Genomic DNA, 21,567 nt, shown 5'->3' on the forward strand with positions numbered 1-21,567 from the left:
ATAGTAAGAGACTTAGCGGACAAAAAGAAATTATAATTATATTAGGGATGGAAGAGAAACATAATCCAAATAGGACTACAAGAGTAAAAGAGAAGGAAAAGGTAAACAAGATATTAGAAGTAGTTAAAGAAACAGGGAAAGAAATTGAAGAAATATATAGAATAGGGAAATACAATACAGATAAGACTAGACCAATTAAGGTTAAATTCAGGTCACAAACAATAACAGAGAATATCTTAGCAAAAATAGGGAATCTAGCAAAAAGTGATCAGTAAAAACAGGTATGGATAAAAAGAGAAATGAATAAAGAGGAAACAGAGGATGAGTAAACAAAAAGACTATAAGCTAAGTGTATACGTTATATACGTGGTTGTGGCCACCGCGAGCCACCAGTTGTATACCTGGTGTATACCAGTGTATATCAGTGTAGTACGGTTGAATAACCGTTAAAATATGGTGTGGGTGAGAGCACCGCTGGACACCAGTTGTATACCTGTGTAGGAGCACCGCTCGCCACCAGTTGTATACGTTATATACGTGGTTGTGGCCACCGCGAGCCACCAGTTGTATACCTGGTGTATACCAGTGTATATCAGTGTAGTACGGTTGAATAACCGTTAAAATATGGTGTGGGTGAGAGCACCGCTGGACACCAGTTGTATACCTGGTGTATACCAGTGTATATCAGTGTAGTACGGTTGAATAACCGTTAAAATATGGTGTGGGTGAGAGCACCGCTGGACACCTGTTGTATACCTGGTGTATACCAGTGTATACCGTTATGGTATGGTTGAGTAACCGTTATATATGGTTACGTAGGGAAGTCTTAATGTGGCGAGATAGACTCCAAAGCGGGAGTTTTCGTTGTTTATTTTAAAGAACACATTTGAGATTACAATAAGTGCCAGGCCTTGACCTAGGGCACGATAGCTCTGACCTCCGGCCGGTAGGTTCGTGACCTACCCAGCCTCTGGCAGTAGGTTCTTCACCTACTCCAGCTCTGCCAACATTACATGGATGTCATAGAATATATAGGGTTAGAAGGGTTGCTGTAAGCAAGGGCGTTAGTCTCGTTAATCTATGGATTGGGGACGGTTTAGATATATATGGGTTAGTTGTATAATTGGTGGATATTGTTAGGTATATTATATCTATGTTAGTTTATGCGTAATACACTAGGGCAGTTATAATAAAAGGATTTATGATACGTGTCTGGTGACACTAGGTATCTATACTTGTTTGTCTTCAAATTGTGCTGTGTTAGGGGTGCATGTCGTGGGAAATGCAAGGTAAGCAAGAGGAAGTCTCGCTCTGTTGCAAGCATGTGGATCACGTGCGTGGTGGGTGATGATTAATAATGGTGAAGGATACATAAGGAAAAAAAAAACAAGAAAAGAACAGAGTCAAAGATAAATTCTATTGGAGAGTAGTGGATATGAAAGTGAGGAAATGGTTCATAGCAGAGAAAAATGGAAGGAAAAATTAAAAGTGTCCTTCACAAATATAGATGGCTTAATAACAGGCTTGAATGAACTGAATAATAATTACTTGAAGGAAAAAGAACTGGACATATTGGGAATTGTAGAGACAAAATTGAAAGGTCCACTACCACCCAACAGTGTAGGACATGGTGCATATAATTATTGGATCAGAAACAGAGGTAAAACAAGGGGGTGGAATTATGTTCCTGACCAAGAAGGATATAAATGTGAGGAATGTCACATATGGAAAAAATAGAGTAAAGATGATTATGAAGGAAGTGGAGGACAGGGATGGGAAGAGCAGGAAGTTTGTAGTAAATGAGACAATGAGAGGTGGAGATGACCTATGGGGGAAATGTACTACTTGATATGATTATAAAACATACAATGACACAATGAATACAAGAGAATACTAGGTATAGAAATGAAGAAGAACCATCAAGACTGGACCTAATAATCACATCAGAACCTGAAATAGTGGACAAGATTGAATATAAGACACCAATAAATAAAAGTGACCACATATTGGTTGAACTGGAACTAAACAAGGAAAAATACATGGGAAAAAATGAACAATATAGAAAGGAAAGATTGATGTATGGATTTTTTTTTTTTTTTTTTTTTTTTTTTTATAAATAAAATAAGAGAACTCTTTCAAAAAGCAGACTGGTAAAGGATACACAAGGAGGAAACGACAGTAGAAGAAAAATGGAATAAAGGAGTAAAAGTATGTTCCAAGACAAAAACAAGAAAAAGAATGTGTAAAGAGTTGGTACAACAAAAGATGTAGGGAGTTAAAAGACAAAAGGGATAAAGGTAGGATAAAATGGAAAGAAAGACAAAAAACCTGAAATATGGAAAATATATACTAGTCATAGAAATGAATATGTACAAGTGTGCAGAGAAGAAAAGAGAAAATATGAAAAAGATGTAGAAAAATGTAAAGATCAACCAAAACTATTTAACAGATTTGTAAACAACAAACTGAAAAACAAACAAGAATTAGAGAAACTATGACAAGGAGGAGTTGAATAAACAGAGGAAATAGAAATGGCAGAAATTTTGAACAAGCGTTTTAAATAGGTGTTTACGAGGGAGAACATACAACTTAAGAGATGTCAAGTGGGAGGAGAAAGTCCCCCCTATGAAAGAGATAGAAGTAACAAGGAAAGAAATAATGAATCACTTGAGTAATCTCGATGTCAGAAAATTGCATTGACCAGATGAAATGGCAAACTGAATTTTGAGAAAATGCAGGAACAAACTAAAAGACAAAATACATAGTCTAATAAACAGTTCATTGAAAGAAAGAAAAAAGTTCCAAAAGATTGGAAAAGAGCAAATATAGTACCAATATATAAAGGGGGAAACAAGGAAGACCCTACTAACTGTAGACCGGTCTCTCTTACAAGTACGATAGCTAAAATTTGTGAAAGAATAATCAAAATTAGATGGGTAAGGCATTTGGAAAAAACAACATACAATTTGGATTTAGGCAAGGATGATTATGCATCACAAACTTAATGTGTTTCTATTCAAGGCTAATAGATGTAATACAAGAAAGAGATGGATGGGCTGATTGTGCATTTCTACATACATACATACAGTATACCAAAGGCTTTTCCCCCTTACATGGGGGGTAGCCAAAAAGAAAAAGGCATAGAAATCACTCCCACCCATTTCATTTTCCATATATTCCACTCCCCTCCACCCTCCTCCCTCCCTCCTATCTTGACACCTCCTAGATGACGGGTTATCCCTGCATCCTGTCCACTGCCCTGGGTCAGAAGCAGTGTCGCAAGACACAGCACATCCACAGTAAGGCCGCTTCATAAATTTGGCGACCCCCCCCTCTCCGACCCTTCTTGCAGGAAAGGAGAAGACAGGGAGAAATCCCTTTGGGCTGTGTCAAATTTTTTCTCATGCTTCCTCACCCCCCATCCCCCACCCACTCCCCCTCATACATCACAGCCTCATCTATACACAACCTCTCTCCATTCACCCCTATCTTCTGTCCTCTCCCATCCTTCCTCTACAGACATTCCTCTCTTTTGTAAAGCCCCTTTCACCCCATCCATCCATCTCATCCTAGGATGTACCCTCATATTCACTCCTTCAACCTCCGCCTTCCACACTCCTTTTACTAATCTTTCTTCACTCATTCTTTCCATGTGTCCAAACCATCCTAATACTCTTTCATCAACCCTATCTCCCAGCTCCTTTTCCACCCCTGTTCTCCTCCTCACCTCCTCATTTCTCACTCTATCTAGCCTAGTAACCCCTATCATACTTCTCAGACATTTCATCTCAAACACATTCAAACTCCTTCTCTCTTCCTCTCTCATGTTCCATGTTTCTGCCCTGTACATTGCTTTTGGCACAATCACTCCTTCATATAACCATCCTCTTAGCATCCATTCCCAGATGTCTATTTCTCGTTACACTTTTTAATCCACCAATGCATTTACTCACTTCTCTCAATCTACATTCTACCTCCACCCCCACTTCTCCCTTTCCTGCCACATTTGCACCCAAGTATCTAAAACTATCCACTTCCTCCAGTCTTTCACCCTTAATGCTCACTTCCAGCCTACTGTCACTCTCTCCTCTTGTACATCTCATCACCTTACTTTTGCCCACATTTATCTTCAGTTTCCTCCTTTCACACACCTTCTCAAACTCTGTCACTAACTTCCTCAATCCCTCCTCTGATCCTGCTACAAGTGCAGTGTTGTCAGCAAACAACAACTGGCTCACCTCCCACTTTTCTCCATTTCCTTTAATCACCTCCAACCCCTGACCCACTACCCTTGCATTCACCTCTCACACCACCCCATCCATGTAAAGATTGAACAGCCAGGGTGACATAACACACCCCTGACGAAGTCCCATCTTTACCTCAAACCATTCACTCTCTCCATTTCTAATCCTAACACAAGCTCTACTACTCTCATTAAAACTCTTGACTGCTCTTAAAAGCTCTCCTCCTATCCTATATATCTGTAGTACCTCCCACAGTGCCTTCCTGTCTACCCTGTCGTAAGCCTTTTCCAGATCCATAAAAGCCCAAAAAACATCCTTACCTTTTCCTATAGCTTTCTCACATATCTGCCTTACCACAAAAATCTGATCTACACATCCCCTACCTCTCCTAAAACCACAATGTTCCTCACCAATTACTCCCTCTGTTCCTCTCCTAATCCTCTCAATCAAGACCCTCCCATAAGCCTTCCCAACTACACTCAACAAGCTGATCCCTTGGTAACTACTACACTCACACTTGTCCCCCTTTCCTTTGTAAAGCGGAACTATATAGGCACTCCTCCAGTCTTCTGGCACTCTACCCTCTCTTAAACAAACATTAAATAACCTCACCAGCCAGTCCATCATAACTGTACCTCCAACCCAGGTGCCTTACCTGCTCTCATCATCTTAACAGCTGCTTTCACTTCATCCTTCCCTATTTCTCCTCCATTTTCCTCACTCATCACTCTCATTTTCTTAGCGCTTCCCACTGCAACTACCTTTCCCTCCCTATTCTCCTTCACATTTAGCAACTCTGCCCACCTTCCTCTCACTGCCTTCTCTTCCATTATCATCTCTCCATCTGCACCTTTTACCTTTTCTTCTCTACTTGATTCGCCTCCTCTTCCTCTTTTAACTTCCTTCCAAAACATCTTTTTATTACTTTCAAAATTTTCTGTCATATTCTTTCCCTATTTCACATTTGCTCTCCTCTGCTTCCTTTATCTTATGCTTAACTTCCTTTCTCTTTACTTTGTACCTCTCATACGATTTCCTCGTCCTAATTTGTAGCCAATCTATGAATGCCTTCTTCTTCTCTTCTACACCCTTCTTTGCTTCCTCATCCCACCACTCACTACCCTTCTTTCTATTTCCTCCTGCCCTCCTTGTTCCACACACCATCTTTGCACACCTTATGACTCCCTCCTTGAACCATCCCCATTCCTCCTCCACTCCTAACCCCCCCCCCCCCCCGAGGCCCAGTACTTTGATGTAGTAGGGGGGGCTTCCATGTAGTAAGGACGGGCTGAGCTGTGCCAGCCAGGTGCAACCATACTGGAAAGGTCAGCCCCGAGCTACCAGACGAAAACTAAGCCAAAATTTTTTTTTTTTTTTTTTTTTTTTTTTTTTTGGGGGGGGGGGGGTAGTGAATAGATAGGGGGTCCCTCACCCTTTTCCTTTGTGAACTCCCTTATCCCTATCCTTCATATTTGCTACCCTACTCTCCTTTTTCACCATCTTTCTTTAATACTTGTTAAGGAAGGTTCTGGTACCTTGGCAGTGGCGGTGCCAGGGGGGGGCTTGGGGGGGCTTTAGCCCCCCCAAAAAAAGTGGCCAGCCCCCCCAACTGAAATGACCAAATTGAAAATTTAAAACACTCATTGAAATAATTTTATTAAGTGGAATTTTTAATTGCCAGGGCTAAAGATTTGTCAGCCATCAGTGCTAGGCCTACCATTAACCCCCTCCCCTTCTGAAATGAGGATAATATATGTGTATTATCATATTACTATTAGCCCCCCCTTAGCCTCCCCAACTAAAAATTCCTGGTGCCGCCGCTGTACCTTGGTGCCTCTCAAGCTACATGTCTGAACCCAGTCAAGTGGGGATGTATACCGCGAGGTCACTACTCCCTGTAAGGGCCGAAAGCTCACCGACTGGGGAATGCATGTTTGCAAGGCAGGTACTAGGCTGCCAACTTCCTTTCTCCCTAGCCAGTACACATGCAGAGTGACTACGCCGGACCCATCCTAAATGGGACAAAACAAAAGAGGACAAACTTCCGGGTTGACAAAGTCTCTAACTCGCCTCCGAGACCCTGCATGTGTAAATAGTCGTTTCTGGAAATTCCCGACTCTGCAGAGACTTCTTTTATTGCTTGAGGCATCAGGCAACTGCAGTATCTTCTTCTATGTACTGATCCTTCCTTCTCAATATATGGTGTGGCTTATAAATATATACGATCATGGCGGCTGTTGACGCTACCCATTCTAAACCCCCACCACCACCTGATCCTCCTCCTAAACCCCCCGATCCCTCTCCTAACATTGCCACCCCAGGAGTAGGAGCTCCTAAAAAAACCTGAAGATAACCTGTCATATACTGTACCAAATGGAGACGAGAGAATTCTTTATATTAATTCTCCCCCCTCAGACTTGAATTGTTCCAAATTTTTGGAGATGTTTGGAAAGTTCGGAGAAATTAAAGTTATAAAGTATTGTGAAACTAGAAATTTTGAATCTGGGAGAATATGGATAGAATTTGCTTCTCATAAGGATGCTGTTAATGCTTTTAAGCATACATCTTCAGAGAGCTTAAAATGCAATTTAATTTAAAAAGTTCCCCACAATACTAATGTGGACTTATTTTATCCAGATAGAGTTAATGAGGAAACAACAGAAAGAAGTGCTGAGAGGACACCTCTACCTGCCAGGTGGCTAATTGTTTCAACAAATTCAAAATTTTGTAATATCTTCCATTTCAAAAAACATTTGAGATCAATGGTAGGAACAATTAACAACTCTGATATTACCAGGTTTGGAATGAACAGATTTTTGGTTACTACAAGGTCTTATAGACAAGGGCACATGATTTCTAAACTTAAAAACACAGATATAATAAAAGAGGTCAAACCACACTATAATTTTAGTTATGCCAAGGGAGTTTTCAGTCAAGATTTATATGACCTGTCTGATGAGGAACTACTTGAAATGTATGATGATAAAATTTGGAATTTTTTCAAGGTACCAGAGTCAAAAATTATTATTTTTACATTTAAAAATGATCAAATTCCAGAATATATATACATTGACAGAGAAAGATTTCATGCCAGAACTTTTAAGCATAGAGCACTACAATGCTTCAAGTGTTTTGGCTATGGTCACTCATCAAATGTATGCACAAAAGATCAGCTATGTGCAACCTGTTCATTACAAAAACATGAAGATGATTGTTCTAATCCTATATTATGTATAAATTGTAAGGGAAATCATAGTGCTAGATATAAAGAATGTGAGTCATTTAAAAAGGAAAAAGTAGCTATAGAGAAAGCTCAAGCAGAACATCTAAGCATTGGCTAGGCAAAAAGACTTCTGTTCAGTAGACCTCAATATAGTGATGTTCTAAAAAATGGAAATTCAATTAAGAATCAACCTATAAAATCCAATCCCAATCCAAAACTTCAGCCTTCCCCCTCTGAGCTTGAAGTGCATTCAACTTCTCAGACTTCATCTCGGAAAGCTCCTTCGTCCCCTCTCCAGGGGACTCCAAAGGCCTCTCAGAAGGCCTCTCAGGCAGCTATACTGCCTGATCTGGGTAATTCCCAGAATGACACCTTGATCAAAACCCCTCTCCAGGGGACTTCTCAGGCCTTACTAAAGACCTCCCAGGCAGCTTTACCGCCTGATCTGGGTAATTCCCAGAATGACCCTTGATCAAAACCCCTCTCCAGGGAACTTCTCAGGCCTCACTAAAGACCTCCCAGGCAGCTTTGCCGCCTGATCTGGGTAATTCCCAGAATAACCCCTTGACCAAAACCCCTCTCCAGGGAACTTCTCAGGCCTCACGAAAGACCTCTCAGACAGCTTTACCACCTGATCTGGATAACTCCCAGAATGACACCTTGATCAAAGCAACTCGTACAGCTCAGGTGCAAGATGTGGAGATGGAGCCTCAAAGACAAAAGAGACCCCGTACTCCCTCACCATCAACTAAATCTTCACATCATGGTAGGACACCAAAGAAAGGAAATAGCAGAACTCTCGAGAACCTGTCATATTCCTCTACAAAACATAAACCGAATCTTCCCAAAACAAACCATTCCATACCTGGAAAACCAAATAAAAAACCATCCAATAACAAATAATGGCCCTATGTCAATGGAACATGCGAGGTTTCCATTCAAATAGAGAACAGATCCAGGTTCTTTTTAAAGAACATAATTTAGCCGCCATTTGTCTACAAGAAACTAAACTGGGCAATGTTATACTCAACTGTGGACACAACTTTACATTCTACAAATCTCCACCTCCTGTAGGTGAACATGCTCATGGTGGCACAAGTATTATTTTGACCAAGTCATTACCACAAAGAGCTGTACAATTAAACATGATACTACAAGCTTGTGCAACACAAATCTTCATTAATAAATGGATCACTTTGTGCTCCCTATATTTAGAACCTGACTTAGAATCTCGATTAGTGGACAGAGATGGTAATCCAAGGCAATTAGAAGTTAACGATTTACATACATACATAGATATACCAAGGCTTTTTTCCCCCTTACCAGGGGGGTAGCCAAAAAGGACAAGGCACAAAAACATTCCCACTCATTTCATCCCCGAAAACACTCCACACCCCTCCACCCTCCCTCCCATCTTAGCACCTCCTAGATGACGGGTCATCCCTGCACCCTGTCCACTGCCCTGGGTCAGAAGCAGTGTCGCAGGACACAGCACATCCACAGCAAGGCCGCTTCATTAAATCGGCGACCCCCCCCCCTCTCCGTCCCCCCATATAAAGGAGAGGACGGGGAGAAATCCCTTCGGGCTGCGTCAAAAGTTTTGCTCACACACACTACCTCACCCCCATTCCCCCGTCCAATCCACCTCATGCATCACAACATTTTCCATGTACAACCATTCTCCCTTCACCCCTGTCTTCTGTCCTCTCCCGTCCTTCCTCAACCGACACTCCCCTCTTCCCCAAAGCCCCCTTCACCCCATCCATCCACCTCATCCTAGGACGTCCCCTCATGTTCACTCCCTCCACATCTGCCTTCCATACCTCCTTTACTAGTCTTTCTTCACTCATTCTTTCCATGTGTCCAAACCATCCTAATACTCTTTCATCCACCCTATCTCCCAGCTCCCTTTCCACCCCTGTTCTCCTCCTTACTTCCTCATTTCTCACTCTATCTAGCCTAGTAACCCCCATCATACTTCTCAGACACTTCATCTCAAACACATTCAAGTTCCTTCTCTCTTCCTCTCTCATGTTCCATGTTTCTGCTCCATACAGTGCTGTTGGCACAATCACTCCTTCATACAGTCTCCTCTTAGCATCCATTCCCAGATTCCTATTCCTCATTACACTTTTTAAACCACCAAGGCATTTACTCGCTTCTCTCAATCTACATTCTACCTCCACCTTCACTCCCACCCTTTCCTGCCACATTTGCACCCAAATATCTAAAACTATCCACTTCCTCCAGGAGGCAAAGGTAGAGTGCCAGAGGTTTGGGTCTTTTAATGTGCGTGGATGTGGTACAGATGAGAGTAAAAGGGAAGAGATAGGTAGTATGTTTGTGAGAAGAAAGATGGATGTGTTGGCTTTGAGTGAAACTAAGCTGAAAGGGAAGGGCGATTGTAAGTTTGGGAGTGTAAGTGGGAGGTTATCAGGAGTGAAGAGAGGGCAAGGGAGGGAAGGGGTGGCTATACTAGTAAGTGAAGAGATAGGTAAACGTGTAGTGGAGTGGAAGGAGGTTTCCTCAAGGATAATGTGGATGAAGGTGAAACTGGGAAAGGAGATGTGGGTTTTTGTAAGTGCATATGGGCCTGGCAGTGAGAAGAATGTAGAAGAAAGGGAGGCCTTTTGGATAGATTTAAATGAGTGCATAGAGGGTTTAGGGAGAAGTGTAAATGTAATAGTACTGGGAGACCTTAATGCTAGGGTAGGAAAGGAGCCAATTGATGGAGTGGTTGGGAGATGTGGTGTTCCAGGAAAGAATCGTAGTGGAGAGTTGATGGTGGAAATGTGTCTAGAGAGTTGATGATAGCAAATACAGTGTTTTGGAAGAAAGTCAAGCATAAGTACATATGGGAGAGGGTGGTGGAGGGAAAGGTGGTAGATAGAGCTTTAATGGACTATGTAGTGGTAAATAGGATTATGATAGGAAGAGTTAAGGATGTACATGTGCTAAGGGGAGAGGGTGGGGGAATATCAGATCTTTTTCTGGTGGAAGGTAAGTTGAGAGTGGAGGACAGATGGAGGAAGAGGAAAGGGACAAAAGGTAGGGAGGTGCTTAGAGTGAACTCTCTAAACGAAGAGGAAAAGGAGAAGGAGTACAAGAAGAGGAAGCTGAAGGAGGAGTGGGAGGGAGTGAAGGATAGAGTGGAGGTAGGTGTGGAGAAGGAATGGGGATGGTTCAAGGAAGGAGTCACAAAGTGTGCAAGGATGGTGTGTGGAACAAGAAGGTCAGGAGGAAATAGAAGGAAGGGTAGTGAATGGTGGGATGAGGAAATGAAGAAGGTTGTAGAAGAGAAGAAGTGAGCTTTCACAGATTGGTTACAAAGTAGGACGAGGGAGTCATATGAGAAGTACAGGAAAAAGAAAAGAGAAGTAAAGAAAAAGGTTAACGATTTACAATCACTTTTAAACCAACTACCTCAACCTTTCATTTTAATGGGGGATTTTAATGCAAAGCATACATTATGGGGAGAAAATAGATGCGGCCATCGTGGACTTCTAATTGAAAAACTACTAGACTGTAATGATATAGTTTTAATGAACGATGGTTCCCCCACAAGGTTTGATGTAGTCCACAACTCCAATTCTGCAATTGATCTTACAATATGCTCATCATCTTTAAGATAAGATTATCTGTGGTCAGTGGATGATAATCCCTATGGAAGTGACCATTTTCCCATACATCTTAAGTATGTCCAAAATATATTCTTCCCATGTTTGCCCAAATGGAAGATAAAGGAAGCAAATTGGCAACACTATGAAAGATCCACCAAAGTCACTCGTAAAGCTAATGATTTCCCTAGTCCTTCAGCTGCATACGAATATCCAACTAGTATAATGACTGGAGGAGCTATGCTGTCAATTCCCAAAACAACAGGGAAACCTCGACGTCCACTGATACCATGGTGGAATAGTAATTGTGCCTTGAGCAGAAAAATTACTAGAGCCTGTTACAAACGTTATCGAAGACGTCCAATCCTGATAAACAGGTTGATATAGAAGAGAAACCTTGCTAAACAAAAGCAAATTTTCAAAGAAGCAAGGAGAGAGATGTTCATAAGATACATATCAGAATTAAAGTATAATTCCCCACTTTATTTTTAGTTTAGGCAGAATACGCAAACTATCAGGGAAATTTTCCCCTTCCCCCCTGCCCATTCTAAAAATCAACTCAGTTGTTATATCAGATACAAGAGAAGTGGCAGAGGCATTTGCACAGCACTAAAATATCTCAAGTGCCAGTCACTACTCCCCTTAATTCCACAGTATAAGGAACACAACAGTAGTTACTCCGCCTGCTTGCACTAATGCTGAGGCATATAACACTCCATTTAACATCATCGAATTTGAACATGCCTTATCTTTATCTTCACCAACAGCACCTGGAGAAGATATCACATATGCAATGATTTCCCATCTACCTCGGGAGTCTAAAAAATTCTTTATTGATGTTTTTAATGAATTTTGGTGTTCAGGAACCTCTTATAAGTTGTGGAAAAACTCTGTTATAGTTCCATTTTTGAAACCTGGAAAAGACCCTAGTGATCCCAAAAGTTACAGGCCTATAGCTCTTACCAGCTGTATTTTTAAGATCTATGAACGAATGGTGAATATTCGTTTGGTGTGGCTCCTAGAATCAAAGAATTTATTATCAGAAAGGCAATATGGCTTCCACAAAAACAGAAGTACTTTGGATCCCCTATTATATCTCGCACGTGAGATACAAAATGCTTTTGCAATCCGAAATCAGACCATTGCAGTGTTCTTCGATTTGGAAAAAGCTTTTGACACTACCTGGAGAGCCAGTATTTTAAAACAGCTAGCAGATTGGAATATCGGTGGCAATATGTTTAACTTTGCCAAAGATTTTTTATCAAATTGATATTTAAAAGTGCAAATAGGCTCTACCCTATTATCAGAATATCTACAGGAAGAAGGTATTCCACAAGGAAGTGTCCTTAGCCCAACCTTCTTTAGTGTTGCCATTAATGGATTACTTGAACAACTCCCTGTCGGAGTAATTGGCCAAGCATTCACAGATGATATTGTTTTTATATGTAGTAAATCTACTGCAGTTGAAGCCTGTATAAAAATTCAGAATGCAATTAATGCTGCTACTAAATGGGCAAATAATACAGGATTTAAATTCTCTACCAAAAAAACTAAAGCTATACGCTTTTGTAGAACACAAAAAAGGGAAGTAATCCCAACATTATTTTTAGAAGACTCAATTATAATATATGAAGACAAAGTTAAATATTTAGGAATTGTTTTTGACAAAAAATTAACTTTTGCTGACCATATAAGTGAGACAGCAGTTAATGTCAAACAACGATGTAACATTCTTAAAGTTGTTAGTGGCATGAATTTTGGAGCTGACCGTACTACACTATTAAGATTATATCAAGCCATATGCCTAAGTAAGATTGATTATGGCTCTCAGGTTTATGCCTCAGCATGTAAGACACTATTGAAAAAACTGGATGTAGTACACAACATGGCGCTACATATTTGTACTGGGGCTTTTAAGACTTCTCCTATTGAAAGTCTTTATGTGGACTCTGGTTTTCCCCCCTCTTTCCATTCGAAGGGAAGAACAGGGTCTCAGATATATGTCAAGAGCACTAACTACACATTCTAATCCAAACTACAAGTACAGTATATAAAACAATCTATCGACAGAGCACCCACTAAACCTACTTTGCCTAAGCCCCTTGAAGTGAGATTAAACAATAGTACAAGAGAGGTAGGCCTTATTCCTCCTCTAGTTATGGAAATCACTTTTGCAAAATACCCTCCTTGGTGTAGGCCACCTATAAACATTTGCCAAATGAAAGATAGCAAAAAGATCAACTCAAGTGCTCAACTGAAAAGTAACTTCTTAGCCCATATTTCTGAACACAACAACTCGATTGCTGTTTACACTGATGGGTCAAAAATGGCTACTGGAACTGGATGTGCTATCATCCTTGGAGAAAAAATAATTAAAAAGAGCCTTCCCAATCAATTCTCAATTTTTAATGCAGAAATTTATGCTATCTATAGCTGTCTAAAACTTATTTTTAACACAAGCAGAAATGAGGATTCATATCTTATTTATTGTGATTCCCAAAGTGCATTGACAGCGCTACAAGGATTGATACCCTCTAATCAACTTATCCAAGAGGTGCAGAATTGGCTGGTCCTCCTGCACTCTCAAAAACAAGTTGACATAAAGTTTTGCTGGGTTCCTTCACATGTGGGAATTCGTGGAAATGAGAAAGCTGATACAGCTGCCAAACAGGCAGCTTCCACTCCAGGTTCCCGCTCTTTAAAGGTTCCCTGCAAAGACCTAAATTTTTTTTTATTAGATCATACTGTAGGACCAGGTGGCAGGACCAATGGTCCAACACGAACAACAATTTTAAACTAAAGTCAATCAGACCTTCTGTCAGCCCCTGGACCTATACAGAGATCGACAGAAGGTCCAGCATAGTTTTAACATGCCTACGTATAGGGCACACATACCTAACCCACAAGTACCTCCTAACTAGTGGAGCAGAGAGACAGGTCCCCCAGTGCTCCAATTGTAATATTAACATCACAGTGAGGCATATACTTACCGAATGTCCTCTCTATTCTGATCAAAGAAGAAAATTCACTTTAGCCAATAAACCGCTAACAAGTATTTTAGGAATGGATGTCCCTGTAGGAAAGGTTTGCAAATTTTTAAAAGAGACGAATTTATTTTATGATATATAATTATATAGTTTATGTTTGTTGTGAATGATTAGGATATACTTCTGTTTGTTGTAGGTGAGTAGAGAAGTAAACCTTACTTGTTATGAATGTGAAAAATAGCATCTACATATTTTAAATATATAGAATAACTTTTATGATTTTATAACTAAAATAGATTGTATATTAGTATTTTAATGTATAGATAACTAGTTGATATATATGCGCTGAATGGCCTTTGGCTCCGGCGCATGGCAAATAGCCACAAATTTCATAAATTCAATTCAATTCCTCCGCTCCTAGTTCAACTCTATCCTGTACTCTCTCCCAGTCCTCTCTCAACTTCTTCCTATACTCTTTCTCCTTTTTTCCTTCATTTAAGCAGTTCACTCTAAGTACCTCCCTACCTTCTGCCCTTTTCCTCTTTCTCCACCTATTCTCCACTCTAGACCTGAAAAAAGCTTTTGATAAGGTACCATGTAAGAAATTGCTAAAGAAATTAGAAACTGCAGGAGGACTATAGGGCAAACTGCTGAAGTGGATGGAAGACTTCTTGCATGAAAGAAAAATAAGAGTGGTGATAAGAGACAAATACTCTAATTGGGATGAAGTGATTAGTGGAGTTCCACAAGGAACAGTTCTGGCCACACTAATGTTTGCTATATATATTAATGATATGGATAAAGGAATTGAAATTTATATGAGCTTCTTTGCGGACGATGCAAAAAAAGTGAACACTGTAGAAGATTGTGAGTTGCTGCAGTGATCTCAATAAAGTGTGGGAATGGAGTAGGAAGTGGGAGATGGAATTCAACATTAAGAAGTGTAGTATAATGGAATTTGGAAGCCAAAGAAGAATAGTGGTATCATATAAATTGGGAGAGAAAGAAATTAAAAAAGTAGAAAATGAGAAGGACCTGGGAGTCATTATTATGAATAATATGGCCCCTGAGAAACATATAAAACATACAAAAAAATTTGGAGAAAGTTATGATTTAATAAGAACAATCAAAGTGGCATTTACATACCTGGATGAAGAAATAGTGAAGAAAATACTAGTCACTTTGATAAGACCAAGATTGGAGTATGCAGCGATGACGTGGTCACCAAGTACAATAAAATGTATAACAAAACTCGAAAGAATACAAAGAGCAATTACAAAATTGACACCAACACTCTCAGAACTATCATATGAAGAGAGACTAGCAAAACTTGAACTACAGACATTAGAGCAAAGAATAGAGAGAGGAGAATTGATAACTATTTATAGAATCATGAAAAGCATAAGAAACTATTGATAGAGAGGATCTAATAAAATGGGATAGTAGAGATACAAGAGGACACGGAAAGAAAATCAAGAAAGACAGTTGTAGAAGAGACCTGATAAAGAACAGCTTTCCCCACAGGGTAATAGATGTTTGGAACAAGTTAGATGAGAGTGTGGTGTGTGCAAAAATGATACATGAATTTAAAAAGTCTAGATGAAATTAAATGAAGACGGGACATCACGAGCATAGCTCCCCTTCCCGTAAAATACAGCTAGGTAAATACTAGGTAAATACTAGGTAAATACTAGGTAAATCCAAAGAGCCTCAGATTAAGTACATTGTTTTTTTTTTTTCCATCTAATTTTTATCATTTTTACACAAATTTTTGCTACCGTATTTGTAAGAGAGGCCGGTCTTCTTTGTTCCCCCCTTCTATATTGGAATTATATTTGCTCTTCCAATCATCTGGAACTTTTCCTTCCTTCAATGAACTGCTTATTAGACTATGTATTTTGTCTGTTAGTTCATCCCTGCATTCTCTCAAAATTCAGTTTGCCATTTCATCTGGACCATGTGATTTTCTTACATTGAGATTACTAAAGTGATTCATTATTTTGTTCTTTGTTACTTCTATTTCTTTCATAGGGGGTACTTTCCCCTCCCACTCGTCATCTGTCAATTGTATGGTCTCCCTCATAAACACTGATTTGAAATGCTTGTTCATAATTTCTGCCATTTCTCTTTCCTCTATGTATTCTATTCCTCCTTGTCGTAGTTTCACTAATTCTTGTTTGTTTTTCAGTTTGTTGTTTACAAATCTATAAAATAGTTTTGGTTGATCTTTACATATTTCATTGACATCCTTTTCATGTTTTCTCTTTTCTTCTCTGCACACTTGTACATACTCATTTCTATAAGCAATATATATTTTCCATTTTTCAGGTTTTTTGTCTTTCCTCCATTTTATCCAAGCTTTATCCCTTTTATGTTTTAACTCTCTAAATCTTTTGTTGTACCAACATTTTTCATATCCTTTTTCTTGTTTTTGTCTTAGAACACACTTTTCCACTCCTTCCTTATAAATTGTTGTTAAAAATTTCCATTTCTCTTGTGCTTTTGTTTCCTCTTTGTATATCCTTTCCCAGTCTGCTTTTCTCTTTTTTTTTTCTCATTTTGTCAAAATTTGTTTTTCCATACATTCTTTCCTTTATTATGAATTTTTCTCATGTATTTTTTTTCGTTTAGTTCCAGTTCTACTAATATGTTGTCACTTTTAATTAGTGGTGTCTTATATTCAATCTTGTCCACTAATTCAGGTTCCGATGTGATTATTAGGTCTAGCCTCGATGGCTCTTCCTCATTTCTATACCTAGTATTCTCTTGTATCCATTGTGTCATTGTATGTTCTATAATCATATCAAGTAGTACATTTCCTCATAGGTCATCTCCACCCTTTACTGTCATCTCTTCCCAGCAGATTTCTTTACAACTAAAGTCACCCATTATAACTATTCTTCCTCCATCATCCATTATCTTATTTAGTATTATCTTTGTGTCTTCAAACATTTTCTTGTGTTCTCTCTCTTCCCATGAAGTCGTTTTAGGAGGTGCATAATTTACCACAAACTTCCTGCTCTTCTTGTCCCTGTCCTTTATTTCCATCATGATCATTCCCACTCTATTCTTTCCATATGTAACATTCCTCACATTTATATCCTTCTTAGTCAGGAACCACCTTGTTTTACTTCTCTGTTTCTAATCCAATAATTATATGCACCTAGTCGTACACTGTTGGGTGGTAATGGGCCTTTCAATTTTGTCTCCAGAATTCCCATTATGTCAGGTTCCTTTTCCATCAGGAAATCATTCAGTTCATTCAAGCCTTTTATTAATCCATCCATATTTGTGAAGGACACTTTTAATTATCTGCTACCTCCATCGTGTTTTCTGTTTCCCTTCTGTTTTTCTCTCCTATAAACCATTTCCTCACTTTCATATCCACTACTCTCCAATAGAATTTCTCTTTGACTCTGTTATGTTCTCGTTTGTTTCCTAGCTTTGATTCTTTTTGTTTTCTCTTCCTCTCTTTCCTCTTTATTCATCTCTCTTTTTAACCATACCTGTTTGTACTGATAACTTTCTGCTAGTTTTCCTATTTTTGATAAGACATTCTCTGCTGTCGTTTGTGACCTGAATTTAACCTTAATTGTTCTGGTCTTGTCTACAGTGTATTTCCCAAGTCTACATATTTCTTCAATTTCTTTCCCTATTTCCTGTTCACCATCTTGAAATATTCTTAGGTCCCCTGTTCACTCTCTTTCTCCTCTGTTACTCTTGTAGTCCTATTTGGATTATGTTTCTCTTCCATTCCTAACATAATTATACATTTCTTTTTATCTGCTAAGTCTCTTACTATATTCTACTTCTCTTGCATCACTTTAATAACTGTGTCCTTAGTGTGGTCCTTCATCTGTTGTTTCACTATATCTCTAAATTCAAAAATTACATACATATACCAAGGCTTTTTCCCCCGTACAAGGGAGGTAGCCAAAAAGGAAAAGGCATAAAATCATTCCCACCCATTCCATCCCTGAATACACTCCACACCCCTCCACCCTCCCTCTTATCTTAGCACCTCCCGGATGACGGGTCATCCCTGCACCTTGTCCACTGTCCTGGGTCAGAAGCAGTGTTGCAAGACACAGCACATCCACAGCAAGGCCGCTTCATTAAATTGGCGACCCCCCTCTCCGTCCCCCTATGCATAAAAGGAGAAGACGGGGAGAAATCCCTTCGGACTGCATCAAATTTTGCTCACACATACTACCTCACCCCCCATCCCCCCCACCCATTCCACCTCATGCATCACAACATCATCCATATACAACCATTCTCCATTCACCCCTGTCTTCTGTCCTCTCCCGTCCTTCCTCAACAGACATTCCCCTCTTCCCCAAAGCCCCCTTCACCCCATCCATCCACCTCATCCTAGGACGTCCCCTCATGTTCACTCCCTCCACATCTGCCTTACATACCTCTTTTACTAGTCTTTCTTCACTCATCCTTTCCATGTGTTCAATTAAATGTTGCTATTTTTCTGAACCTTTTTCCAACCACTTACCTCTTTTTCTATGGACTTTTTATTCTCTTTATTATTATTCTTTAATTCCTCATTCTCATCCTTAACTTCTTATAACTGTCTTTTTGATTCTTCTATTTCTTTATTTAGGTTTTGGTTCTCCTTCTTTATTTCTTCCAATTTATCAACTCTTTGTGTAATCAGTGCAAGTTGACTGAACCTAACCTCCCACTGTTCGTTTATTTTTGCTAGATTTTCCTCTAGACTTGCTAATCGGGGGAGGTTGTCATCTCCTTCCTCATTAAATCCATGAAAATAATTATCTTCACCTTGCATTGTGCTGCTCTTATCTATATTTCTAATTTTTACATTTTTACTAATTTCTTTGACTTCACCTCTGTTGTCTGCACACCTTTTGTTGACATTTCTGACTTCCGGGGCCCATTTGTCCCCTTCCTCATTTCCTTCTATTTTCCTCAGTAATCCCTCCCCTTCTTTTTCTTTATCTCCCCACTACACCACAAGCTTTCTCCTTCCCTACTTATACAACACAGGTACTCCTTCATCATTGAGATCCACGAATATTGTAGCTTTTTCCGGAGTCGAATCGTCGCCATCTCTTTGCTGATCATGTGTATCACAAACTTGATGTATTTCTATTCAAGACTGATAAATATAATACAAGAAAGAGATGGATAGGCTGATTGTGCATTTCTAGACCTGAAAAAAAGCTTTTGATAAGGTGCCACATAAGAAATTGCTAAAGAAATTAGAAACTACAGGAGGAATACAGGGTAAACTACTAAAGTGGTTGGAAGACTTTTTGCATGAAAGGAAAATGAGAGTGGTGATAAGAGACAAACATTCCAATTGGGATGAGGTGATTAGTGGAGTTTCACAAGGAACAGTGTTGGCCCCAATAATGTTTGCTATGTATATTAATGATATGGATGAAGGAATTGAAATTTATATGAGCTTCTTTGCAGATGATGCAAAAATGTTGAAAAAAGTGAGCACTGAAGAAGATTGTGAGTTGCTGCAGAGTGATCTCAATAAAGTATGGGAATAGAGTAGGAAGTGGGAGATGGAATTCAACATTAAGAAGTGTAGTATAATGGAATTTGGAAGAAGCAAAAAAAAAAAAATAGTGGGATCATATGCATTGGGAGAGGAAGAAATAAAAAAAGTGGAAAAAGAAAAGGACCGAGGAGTCATTATTATGAATAATATGTCCCCTGAGAAATATATAAAAAAAGAAATTGGAGAAACATATAATTTAATAAGAACAATCAAAGTGGCATCTACATACCTGGATGAAGAAATGGTGAATAAAATACTAGTCACTTTGATAAAACCAAAATTGGAGTATGCAGCAATGACGTGGTCACCAACAACAAAAGAAATGTGTAACAAAACTTGAAAGAAAACAAAGAGCAATTACGAAATTGGCACCAAAGCTCTCAGAACTATCATATGAGGAGAGGCTGGCAAAACTTGAACTACAGACATTGGAGCAAAGAAGACAGAGAAAAGACTTGATAACTATAGAATTATGAAAGGCATAGAAATTATTGATAAAGAGGATCTAATAAAATGGGATAGTAGAGATACAAGAGGACATGGAAAGAAAATAAAGAATGACAATTATAGGAGAAACCTGAAAAAGAACAGTTTTCCCCACAAGATAATAGACATTTGGAACAAGTTAGATGAGAATGTGGTGTGTGCAAAAATGATACACGAATTTAAAAAGTCTAGATAAAACGAGATATGAAGACGAGATACCATGAGCATAGCTCCCCTTCCTATAAAATATAACTAGGTAAATACACACATTTAAAACTAATGTAATTTGCATTTTTGCATTGTTGTCTTTACTTATATTTCTGGTAACATGTGTAGTTATAGGCAATATTCTTGTTATGAAATGTCCCATTATATACATTTATAAAGTGTTTCTCATTTGTAGAAGAGTTACTCTTAAATTTGGTGAAACATTAGGAATCTTATTGTATTCTATTGTTCTTTGTTTAGAGATATGAATGGACACCAGACCAAGCAGTTGGCAGGATACGAGAAAGGAGGCCACACATCATTCTGGGACCAATGCAGTGGGAAGCTCTAAGGACATTTCATTATAACATGACATCAGAAAATCCATCTTAATTTCACACATTATTTATCAGATCATTCTTTTAATGCTTGTCTTCCAGTGAATATAACTTGTTTGCTGATTAATATTTCAGTTTCATGATCTAGGTTGAGATTCTATATAAATATGCTAATGTACAAGATATTGTGCAAATTTATGAATATAGTTTCATATATATACAAAAAAAATAAAAGAAACTGCAGATACAGAAGACTCTTGTGTGAATGCTGAAGGCATTTTCTCAGGAAAGTATTAAAGTAGATAAATGCATCTAAACTGTATTAAAGCTTTAGTTAGTATGAAATAAGAAAAATATTTATCACGTGGCGTCAGTGCCATGCACTATTTTTTTTTCCTTTTCTTTTTTTCTTTCTTACTAAGATGATTAGATATTTTTTGTAGACTTAAATTGACAGGGCCATTTAACTTTCTTGGAAATCTGGCATTGAAAAGTAACAAGCATAAACAGTTCTGTTCTTACTCTATTGATGATTGATATTCACATTAGTGTTATATTGATGTTTATATTAGTATTAATATATGAAATGTATAATTCAAAAGACTACACAATTCAATAATCATTTTTAGATTTGAATGTTTTAGTATGTTTCCATGTTGATTTTAAAATTAGTTTTGTATTTGTTGGATGAATATACCTTTAATAAAGTGAAAAAATACTTGAATTTTGAATGAATATGTAAATGAATCTGGTATCACTTTTTTTATTTTTGGTTTTGAATAATAAAAATTATTAAGCTGTAATGAATACATGAAATAAGGGAGGCATAAATTGTCCATTAAGGTATGTTACAGTAATTAAAACATGAATTTAAACATAATTTTGCCCATTTTATATGGTCCAATTTAAACTTTTGTTGA

The 21,567-nt window shown here is 38.6% G+C and overlaps 1 protein-coding gene across 9 annotated transcripts in view; it reads left to right on the forward strand.

Annotated features, from left to right (window-relative positions):
* The window catches only part of PTPMT1 (protein tyrosine phosphatase, mitochondrial 1), a 108,084-nt gene extending 86,719 nt beyond the window's left edge, over positions 1-21,365 (forward strand). For all 9 annotated transcript variants that reach the window (XM_076187451.1, XM_076187449.1, XM_076187450.1 and 6 more), the window contains one exon: positions 20,571-21,365. In XM_076187451.1, coding sequence (XP_076043566.1) covers positions 20,571-20,702 — 132 coding nt within the window. In that variant the 3' untranslated portion in view covers positions 20,703-21,365. The remainder of the gene's footprint in view (positions 1-20,570) is intronic.
* The last annotated feature ends 202 nt before the right edge of the window (positions 21,366-21,567 follow it).

This window comes from Oratosquilla oratoria, chromosome 6 (genome assembly GCF_046742065.1).
Source record: "Oratosquilla oratoria isolate Oo_2021 chromosome 6, ASM4674206v1, whole genome shotgun sequence".
Lineage (NCBI taxonomy): Eukaryota > Metazoa > Arthropoda > Malacostraca > Stomatopoda > Squillidae > Oratosquilla > Oratosquilla oratoria.